The 11,616-nt window shown below is 37.8% G+C and overlaps 1 protein-coding gene across 9 annotated transcripts in view; it reads right to left on the bottom strand.

The window, feature by feature from the left end:
• The window catches only part of VPS37A (VPS37A subunit of ESCRT-I), a 58,800-nt gene that overhangs the window by 12,535 nt on the left and 34,649 nt on the right, over positions 1-11,616 (bottom strand). For all 9 annotated transcript variants that reach the window (XR_008667968.2, XR_008667971.2, XR_008667967.2 and 6 more), the window contains exons 10-11: positions 8,487-8,630; positions 6,680-6,760 (exon numbers count right to left, since the gene is read on the bottom strand). Coding sequence is in view for 5 of the 9 variants with exons in the window: in XM_004046693.5 (XP_004046741.3) it covers positions 6,680-6,760; positions 8,487-8,630 (225 nt within the window). In the remaining 4 variants the exon portion in view is untranslated. The remainder of the gene's footprint in view (positions 1-6,679; positions 6,761-8,486; positions 8,631-11,616) is intronic.

Raw genomic sequence — 11,616 nt, 5'->3', positions numbered from 1 at the left:
TGTGAAAAGACAAAACCTATGTTTGATTGGTGTACCTGAAAGTGACAGAGAGACTGGAACCAAGTTGGAAAACACACTTCAGGATATCCAGGAGAACTTCCCCAACCTAGCAAGACAGCCCAACATTCAAATTCAGGAAATACAGAGAACACTACAAAGATACTCCTTGAGAAGAGCAAACCCAAGACATAGTTGTCAGATTTACCAAGGTTGAAATGAAGGAAAAAATGTTAAGGGCAGCCAGAGAGAAAGGTCGGGTTACCCACAAAGTGAAGCCCATCAGACTAACAGTGGATCTCTCTGCAGAAACCCTACAAGCCAGAAGAGAATGGGGGCCAATATTCAACATTCTTAAAGAATTTTCAACCAATAATTTCATATCCAGCCAAATTAAGCTTCATAAGTGGAGGAGAAATAAAATCCTTTACAGACAAGCAAATGCTGAGGGATTTTGTCACCACCAGGACTGCCTTACATAAGAGCTCCTGAAGGAAGCACTAAACATGGAAAGGAATAACTGGTACCAGCCACTGCAAAATCAAACCAAAATGTAAAGACCATTGATACTATGAAGAAACTGCATCAACTAATGGGCAAAATAACCAGCTAGCATCATAATGACAGGATCAAATTCACACATAACAATATTAACCTTAAACGGGCTAAATGCCCCAATTAAAAGGCACAGGCTGGCAAATGATACAGAGTCAAGATCCATCAGTATGCTGTATTCAGGAAACCCATTTCATGTGGAAAGACACACACAGGCTTAAAATAAAGGGATGGAGGAAGATTTACCAAGCAAATGGAAAGTAAAAAAAAGCAGGGGTTGCAATCCTGGTCTCTGATAAAACAGACTTTAAACCAAGAAAAACCAAAAAAGACAAAGAAGGGCATTACATAATGGTAAAGGGATCAATGTAACAAGAAGAGCTAACTATCCTAAATATATATGCACCCAATACAGGAGCACCCAGATTCATAAAGCAAGTTCTTAGAGACCTCAAAGAGACTTAGACTCCCACACAATAATAGTGGGAGACTTTAACACCCCACTGTCAATATTAGATCAACGAGACAGAAAATTAACAAGGATATTCAGGACTTGAACTCAGTTCTGGACCAAACGGAACTAATAGACATCTACAGAACTATCCACCCATAATCAACAGATTATACATTCTTCTCAGCACCACATAGCACTTATTCTAAAATTGGCCACATAATTGGAAGTAAAACACTCCTCAGCAAATGCAAAAGAATGGAAATCATAACAGTCTCCCAGACCACATTGCAATCAAATTAGAATTCAGGATTAAGAAACTCACTCAAAACCACACAACTACATGGAAACTGAACAACCTGCTCCTCGATGACTACTTGGTAAATAATGAAATGAAGACAGAAATAAGTTCTTTGAAACCAATGAGAACAAAGACACAATGTACCAGAATCTCTGGGACAGAGCAAAACTGTGTTTAGAGGGAAATTTATAGCACTAAATGCCCACAGGAGAAAGCGGTAAAAATCTAAAATCAACACCCTAACATCACAATTAAAAGAACTAGAGAAGCAAGAGCAAACAAATTCAAAAGCTAGCAGAAGACAAGAAATAACCAAGATCAGAGCAGAACTTAAAGAGACAAAGACACGAAAAACCCTTCAAAAAAAAAAACCAACGAATCCAGCAGCTGTTTCAAAAAGATTAACAAAATAGACCACTAGCCAGACTAAAAAACAAGAAAAGAGAGAAGAATCAAATAGACAAAATAAAAAATGATAAAGGGGAGATCGTACGGGCGTGGTGGCTCACACCTGTAATCCCAGCACTTTGGGACGCTGAGGTGGGTGGATCACCTGAGGTCAGGAGTTCAAGACTAGCCTGGCCAACATGGTGAAACCCCATCTCTACTAAAAATACAAAAATTAGCCAGGTGTGATGGCACATGCCTATAATCCCAGCTACTTGGGAGGCTGAGGCAGAGAACTGCTTAAACCTGGGAGGCGGAGGCTGCAGTGAGCCGAGATCACACCAATGCACTCCAGCCTGGGCAACAGAATGAGAGTCCATCACAAAACAACAACAACAAAAAAAAGATCACCACCGATCCCACAGAAATACAGCCTACCATCAGAGAATACTATAAACACCTCTACACAAACTAGAAAATCTAGAAGAAATGGATAAATTCCTGGACACATACATCCTCCCAACCAGGAAGAAGTCAAATCCCTGAATAGACAAATAACAAGTTCTGAAACCGAGGCAGTAATAGCCCACCAACCAAAAAAAGCCCAGTACCAGACTGATTCATAGCCAAATTCTACCAGAGGTACAAAGAGAAGCTGGTACCATTCCTTCTAAAACTATTCCAAACAACAGAAAAAGAGGGACTCCTCCCTAACTGATTGTATGAGGCCAGCATCATCCTGATACTAAAACCTGGCTAAGACACAACAACAAAAGAAAATTTCAGGCCAATATCCCTGATGAACATCAATGCGAAAATCCTCATTAATGTACTGGCAAACTGAATCCAGCAACGCATTAAAAAGCTTATCCACCACGATCAAGTTGGCTTCATCCCTGGGATGCAAGGCTGGTTCAACATACGCAAATCAATAAACGTAATCCATGACATAAACAGAGCCAATGACAAAAATCACAATTATCTCATAGATGCAGAAAAGGCCTTCGATAAAATTCAACACCCCTTCATGCTAAAAACACTCAATAAACTAAGTAATGATGGAATGTATCTGAAAATAGTAAGAGCTATTTATGACAAACCCACAGCCAATGTCATACTGAATGGGCAAAAGCTGGAAGCATTGCCTTTGAAAACTGGCACAAGACAACTCCTATTCAACATAGTACTGGAAGTTCTGGCCAGTGCAATCAGGCAAGAAAAAGAAATAAAGGTATTCAAATAGGAAAACAGGAAGTCAATTTTTCTCTGTTTGCAGATGACCTGATTGTGTATTTAGGAAACCCCACTGTCTCAGCCCAAAACCTCCTTAAGCTGATAAGCAACTTCAGCAAGGTCTCAGGATACAAAATCAATGTGCAAAAATCACAAGCATTCCTATATACCAATAATAGACAAACAGCCAAATCATGAGTGAACTCCCATTCACAATTGCTTCAAAGAGAATAAAATACCTAGGAATCCAACTTACAAGGGATATGAAGGACCTCTTCAAGGAGAACTACAAACCACTGCTCAAGGAAATAAGAGAGGACACAAACAAATGGAAAAACATTCCATGCTCATGGATAGAAAGAATCAATATAGTGATAACGGCCATACTGACCAAAGTAATTTATAGATTCTATGCTGTTCCCATCGAGCTACCATTGAATTTCTTCACAGAATTAGAAAAAATACTTTAAATTTTATATGGAACCAAGAAAAAGCCCATATAGCCAAGACAATCCTAAGCAAAAAGAACAAAGCTGGCAGGAGGCATCATGCTACCTGACTTCAAACTATACTACAAGGCTACAGTAACCAAAACAGCACGGTACTGGTACCAAAACAGACATACAGACCAATGGAACAGAACAGAGGCCTCAGAAATAACACCACACATCTACAACCATCTGATCTTTGACAAACCTGACAAAAGCAATGGGGGAAGGATTCCCTATTTAATAAATGGTGTTGGGAAAACTGGCTAGCCATACGCAGAAAACTAAAAATGGACCCCTTCCTAACCTTATACAAAAATTAACTCAAGATGGATTAAAGATTTAAACGTTAAGACCTAAAACCATAAAAACCCTAGAAGAAAACCTAGGCAATACCATTCAGGACATGGGCATGGGCAAAGACTTCATGCATAAAACACCAAGAACAACGGCAACAAAAGCCAAAATGGACAAATGAGATCTAATAAAACTAAAGACCTTATGCACAGCAAAGAAACTATCATCAGAATCAACAGGCCACCTACAGAATGGGGAAAATTTCTGGAATCTATCCATCTGACAAAGGGCTAATATCCAGAATCTACAAGGAACTTAAATTTACAAGAAAAAAACAACCCCATCAAAAAGTGGGCTAAGGATATGAACAGTTTCATAAGACATTTATGCAGCCAACCAACATGAAAAAAAGCTCATCATCACTGGTCACTAGAGACATGCAAATCAAAACCACAATGAGATACCATCTCACACCACTTAGAATGGCAATTATTAAAAAGTTAGGAAACAACAGATGCTGGAGAGGATGTGGAGAAATAGGAACACCTTTACTCTGTTGGTGGCAGTGTAAATTAGTTCAACCATTACGGAAGACCAGTGTGGCGATTCCTCAAGGATCTAGAACTGGAAATACCATTTGACCCAGATCCCACTACTGGGTATATACCCAAAGGATTATACATCATTCTCCTATAAAGGCGCATGCACACGTATGTTTATTTCAGCACTATTCACAATAGCAAAGACTTGGAACCAACCCAAATGCTCATCAATGATAGAATGGATAAAGAAAATGTGGCACATATACACCATGGAATACTATGCAGCCATAAAAAAAGAATGAGTTCATGTCCTTTGCAGGGACATGGACGAAGCTGGAAACCATCATTCTCAGGAAACTAATACAGGAACAGAAAACCAACTAATGCATGTTCTCACTCATAAGTGGGAATCGAACAATGAGAACATATGGGCACAAGGAGGGAATATCACACACTGGAGCCTGTTGGGGAGTTGGGGGCAAGGAGAGGAATAGCATTAGAAGAAATACCTGAGGTCGATGGCAGGCTGATGGGTGCAGCAAACCACCATGGCACATGTATACCTATGTAAAAAACCTGTACGTTCTGCACATGTATCCCAGAACTTAAAGCATAATAATAATAAAGAAGATTTGCCTATAAAATAACTTGACTATGAGGGAATAGAGGTAAGGAACGGATTCGAGTATGTTCATATAAATGAGCAACTACTCTGTGTCTACTTCTTCTTAAGCTGGCAGATATGCAAAGTTGGTATCAAAAATCAGCCCCTACCCTTAAGGAATTTATAGTATGATTTGGAAAGTAACATATAAAACAATTCATTGTGAGCACTAATGTTACAAGGAGCAGAAATAGTTTACTGGACATGAGAAATGCCTGTCATTTCTTTTCCTGTACCCTAGTCCCTGTTTTAGGGAACCTCTCATGCTCTCTTCTCATAATCCACTCCCTCAGCCCAGTCAACTGGGCAGAGGACCACAGGATACCAATTTCCAGGCCAAACTGACTACAGTAGGATGGATAGCTTGCCCATACTGGGTCAGTTACTTTTCCAGGGAATGTTCTAGAACTCCAGGGACTCTTGTTTATCTCCATTGGCTGTCTGAACTGTCAGATGATATAATCAGGAATACGTGAAGGGCTAGTAAGAAAAAAAAATTTTTTTTTTTTTTTTTTGAGACAGAGTCTTGCTCTGTCACCCAGGCTGGAGTGCAGTGGCGTGATCTTGGCTCACTGCAAGCTCTGCCTCCCAGGTTCATGCCATTCTCCTGCCTCAGCCTCCCGAGGAGCTGAGACTATAGGTGCCCGCCACCATGCCCGGCTAATATTTTTTTGTATTTTTAGTAGAGACGGGGTTTCACTGTGTTAGCCAGAATGGTCTCGATCTCTTGACCTTGTGATCCACCCGCCTCGGCCTCCCAAAGTGCTGGGATTACAGGCATGAGCCACTGCGCTCGGCCAGAAAAAATTTTAAAAAAGAATAGAGATGCAGAAATAAGAAACAACCAAAAAAGCAGCCTCAAAAAAGGTGTGAGAAGAGCTGTTTTGGTCACTGAGTGGCTGTTTTCAGTCTCAGGTGACTGTACTTTCCTTCATTTTTACTCTATAATAAATCCCTGTCCTACCAAATAACATAAGCTTTTACTTAAGTTTGTTGGGGTGGGAACTATTCTTGCAAACAAATCATTCCTAAAACAAAACAGATGCAGAGGAAAAGGAAAGGCATCTTAACATCAGGTACGAGCACAGCCAAAGATACCGTGGTAGAAGGAAGAATGTGCCATATAGGACAACGCGATGTAAGGGGAAAATGCAAAGTTAAAATGGATGATCTGAAATATATGCAAGATTACGGAAATCTTAAAAGCAGAAGAATTTGGCATGGATACTGTCATTACTAGCGATTAATTACAGGTTCTGGAGTACAGCAAATTTTATCATAAAAGTGGTATTTTAGGAAGATCATTCTATCAGTGCTGCATAGGAAGAGAACCCTCAAGTCATGGGGACAGGCGAATTATTAGAGTAATCGTGGTGTGGGATAGAAAAAGAGACTGGCTGGAAGTTCACTTTAAAGGAAGAAATGACAAAGGAGCCTTCTGAGAAATGTTAGCCACATGATAAGGTATACTCTACACACCAGGTGAGAGAAAGGAACTGACTATAACTTACAATTCTATATTAGCAGCTAATGTTAAAAAAATCTCATTCATGCCAAGATCATAGAAAATATCCAAAAGATTTCTACTAGTTATATGTTTATATTATGCTTATTATATAACACAAAGCATTCTATGTTACATAGCACAGTAACTATAATGACAGAATTATGCTTAAGGCTGATGAACAGGCACCATTAACAACATGTCTATTTAAAGAACACTGATGCAATAACCTTGAGACTCAAACTTGAAATACAATTTACCTATAGTGGAGCATGAAATTGGCTGTGCATTGCTATTGCCTGCTGAAGTTTCTCTTCCTTGGCTCTTCTACAGTGGCAAATCTAGAAAATAAATTTTTGAAAATACCAGTCACTTTTACAAAGATATGCCTACTACTTTACTTCCAACAGTATGATAGGAAACTTTTAACTTGTTGGCATTATTTTATGTTTTGAATGTTGAAGATAATCTAATAGCTAAAATTATCAAATTATGAGCAAATTCATTTCATTAGCACTAATGTTACAAGGAGCAGATAATACTTTGAATGGGACATGAGACATGCCTGTCATCTTCTTTCCTGCACCCCAGTCCCTGTTTTAGGGAACCTCTCATGCTCCCTTCTCATAATCCACTCCCTCAGCCCAGTCGACTGGGCAGAGGACCACATGACACCAATTCATTTTGAATTAGGTAGTAATCTAATAATTGAATGTTGAAGATAGCTAATGTTGACGACAGCTAAGAATTTAATAACCAAAAAAACAAAAAAAACACTCTTGCTTGGAAGACAGCCTTCGCCTACAAGCTTCTTAGAATGTAAAAAACACTGATCCTTTATATCAATTATCTAACTTTAAATATCTGTGTTTAAAAAATATGGACGTAAATTCTGCTACTGTTAACCAGGAAGATTAACAGATAAAAGCTTCAAGGCAGTTACACAGCATTAAAGAATAATGGAGCAGAAATCAATGCCTTACTAACACTATAACCATAAGTAAGTCACTAACATCTCCAAACTTCAATTTCCTCTCATGAAAAATGGGAATGATAAAATCCACCCCATCTGCCTTAACAGGAAGGTGTGTGTGTGTGTGTATGTCTCACAGATGTTTCATAAAGTTTACTAACAAAATACTATTTTTAAAATGTGATTATTTCAGACAAATTAGGTAAATATTTTGGACTGTATTAAAAGGCAAGAAACTATTAAGCAGACTTTTTTGGATTTTTCTTTAAATACAACAGAAATATCAGAACATAACAGAAACTGTTTCTCAGTTTTTAAAAATGTATTCTATAATCCCTGTACGTTATTCTTTCTTTCAACAAGTGGTAAAACAAGTCATTGAGGAGTCTGTTTCAACTATTAGGACTAGATTTATCAGCTGTATTACAGAATGATACAGATACTACCATTTCTGAAACAACGATTTGATTTACCTGCTTGTATACTCAGAAAAAGCAAGTCTAAAGTGATAGGAAGATGCTGCTATTATTCTCAAGAGGCTTTTCAGGTTCCTCTCACAGCACTCAAAACTCCAGTACAGTCATGTGCTAATGTTTTTCACTCCTGAGTATGCTAAAGTAATTTGATACTATGCTGTCAAAAAAAATTTTTTTTTTTTTTCCAGATCAGCACAAAGTTTATTAGCAATTTCTGCTCAGAAGAGCCCCCTTCTGACCAGGACTGTTCCTCTGACATACCAGACAGGAAATAGACACACGTACAGGCCCTCACTCTCATTTATATCTCAAGTCACATCAAAAGGACATCTTAGAGCAATGGCAGTTGCCCCCCTGGGGTTCCCTGGGAATAGCTAAGGTGTGTGGCTGTCCAGAGTCCTATGACAGACCTTCAAAGTTTTAAGTTCCAGGAACCTAGTTTTTGCCCAAGTCCACACCCAAGGAATAGAAACCTTCCTTTCAGGTAAATAATATATTGTACAAAAAAAGGGGCATGATATCATAATAGAGAAATAGCTAAGACCCAGTGCTTCTCCTCCTCTATAAAAATACCAGACTTTATCCAATACTTGTCCTCAACTGACGAGTATTACATACTGTTCTCTTTTCCATGAAGCTACTGAGAAAATCATCTATTTCCATCTTTCCCTCCAAGAAGTCTTCTGCAATATTATCAGATTCTTCCTCAGCTTCATGTGCAGCTACTTTCAATCTTGCCTGAAGGGCACTTGCACTACAGCTCTGAAAAAGAAAATCAGGCACTACTTTAATTTATGATACTCACAAGAACTCCTCACAGGAAAAGGAAGTAAGGTAGTGGTATGGAGAGGCAATTTATTATATGCCCTATATAGCCTCTTTTTGAGAAAATCTGCTGTCTTATAATGCCCCACCCAGGTCCTTAGCTTTTGGATAGGGGTAGACACCTAACTCAAGAGAAACTAATCTATTGACTGCAAACTATTAAATGAGAGAAACTGGGAAAATCATTGTTCTCTCCTAAGGATTTACGAATTAAATCACTGTGGTAGATATATGCTAAGGAGACGCTCCACTAATGACCTCACCTCCTAGTATTCCTGCCCTTGCATAATCCCACCGTTGAGTGTGGGCTGAACCTGACGACTCATTTCAATAGAATAAGGCAAAAATGATGGGATTAAATTTCACTAAAGCAGTGAAAGACTGGTAAACAGAAAACTGTAAGACACTGCTATAAGAAATTGAAGACATAAATTACTGGAAGACATCCCATGTTTATGGGTTGAAAGATTTAATATTCTTAAGAAGACATTACTAATCAAAGCAACCTATAGACTCAATGCAATCCCTATCAAAATCTCAATGGCATTATTTGCAAAAATAGAAAAACCCATCCTAAAATTCATACGGAATCTCAAGAGACCCCAAATAGCCAAAACAATCTTAAAGATGATTAATATTTCCTCATGTCAAGTTACTACAAAGTTACAGTAATCACAACTGTGGTACTGGCATAAAAACATAAAGAACAATGGAACAGAATAGACAGCCCAGAAATAAACCCTCACACATATGGCCAAATGATTTTCAACCAGGGAGCCCAGTCCAGTTAATGGGGAAAGGAGTCTTTTCAACAAATGGTGCTGGAAAAAACTGGATTATCGACAAGCAAAGGAACAAAGTTGGACCCTTACCTTACTTAAATACAAAATTGATTCCAAATGGATCAAAGACCTAAATCTAGGCACTAAAATGATTTTTTAATAATAGCTATCCTGCTCGATGTGGTGGCTCATGCCTGTAATCCCAGCACTGTGGGAGCCTGAGGCAGGCAGATGGCTTGAGCCTGGGAGTTCATGACCAGGCTGGGCAACATAGCGAGACCCCGTCTCTACAAAAAATACAAAAATTAGCCAGGTGTGGTGGCACGCACCTGTAGCCTTGGCTACTCGGGAGGATGAGTTGGGAGGATCGCTTGAGCCTGGGAGGTCAAGGCTGCAGTGAGCTGTAACTGCGGCACTGCACTCCAGCCTGGGTGACAGAGTAAGAAAAAAAAAATAATGGCCATCCTAATGCATGTGCGGTAGTATCTCTTTGTGACTCATCATAAACAAAAATGAACTGTAATGCACCATTTTCTCATTGCCCTTGCCAAAATTGGTTATCTATCTTCACAAATATGGCTCACATGGATGTTTTATTTGGCTTTTAAAAAAATTACAGTAAAGCTGAACATATTTTCAAAAGTTTCCAGTTATTTATTCATTAAATATTTATTGAGTACCTATTATGTGCCAACCACTGAAACAGATATTAGGTATACAGTAGAAATGAAACAGAACAGATTCCTCCATCACGGAACCAATGGTCAATGAAGTGGTTTCCATATGTAAGAGCGTAGAAGATTCATCATCCCCAGAAAATTTTGACTGAGAACATCTAGAAAGAAGCCTAGGAATCATTGTTTTGTGTGTGTGTGTGTGTGTGTCTTTAAGTGTTTGAAGAGTCACTTCCAGCAATTCTTATATGAATGTTTAAGGATCAGAATAACTGTTAAAGCAGAATCTTTATTGGACATTTATATTTCTCCTTTTGTCAGTTTCCTGTTGTTTCCTTTTCCAATAGACCATTGGCATTAGTAATTGTTGTATAGGCTAAAAATATCTGTACCCTTTTTTTAACTTCAATTTTGATTTCATGATTTTTTAATATATCTGAGTTTTCAATCTGTAGAGGTAAATATGTCGAGTTTTTCCTTTATGCTCGTATCTGTTTTATTATGCTCAGAAAGGCTTTTCCCACAATAATCTTAAAGAAAAAAATCCTAGAAGCTAGTTGACGTTTTATGATTTCCACTGAAGCAGTTTATCGGTAATAACTCTGTGTATTGTATGATACAATGATCTAACCTTTTTCTAAATGGATACTAAATAACCAATTTTATAATTTATTGAATCCTCAAATTTTTCCAACTGATTATTCACATACACAAGTCTATTTTTGAACTGCATAGTCTGTTCCATAGAAATAATTTTCTCTTCCTATAAAACTACTATACTGTTTTAAATAATGAGGATTTACAGTGTATTCTGATAGTGGGAAAGGGAGTTTTTTTCATTTTTTCTTTTTGTTCAAGCTCTTCCTGACTACTTTTACCCATCTGAAAAATAAAGTTTCAGATGAACTTTAGAATAAACCTGTTAAGATTAAAAAAAAAATACTCTTGGCATTTTGATAAGAACTGTATTCAATTTCTAAGTTATTTTGGGGAGAATGAAATCTTTTTAATACTGGATCTTTCATTCAATGAATATTCTATGCTGCTCTAAATAGTCTTAGAAAATACAAAACTCAACTCTTCTTTTATGGCATTCAATAAAGTTTCCTAACTTACTTCATTGGGTTTACTTCTAAGTACTTTACAATTTTGTTCCTATGGTAAATGAGTTGTTTTCCGTACTTCATTTTGCAGTAGTAATTGCTGGAGCAAACAGGAAAAAATTTCTCAGTTCTCTAGAATTTTTGATTGTTTATTTTTGGTAAACAACTGTTTCATTTCTTCTTTTTATGTTATACCACTTTTTTTTGGTCTTGCAGTACTCAAAACCTCCCAAACAACGTTAAACAGCAGTGATCATGAGGCATTACTCTCTTATTCCTAACATTAATGGGATCCTAGAAATGTGTAGTAATTGTGAGGTTTACTGCTGGTTTCTAGTATTCTTTTTCAAATAAGAAATTTCTA

This window comes from Gorilla gorilla, chromosome 7 (genome assembly GCF_029281585.2).
Source record: "Gorilla gorilla gorilla isolate KB3781 chromosome 7, NHGRI_mGorGor1-v2.1_pri, whole genome shotgun sequence".
Lineage (NCBI taxonomy): Eukaryota > Metazoa > Chordata > Mammalia > Primates > Hominidae > Gorilla > Gorilla gorilla.
Note: the sequence above shows the minus strand (reverse complement) of the source record. Positions and strands in the feature narration are given on the sequence as shown.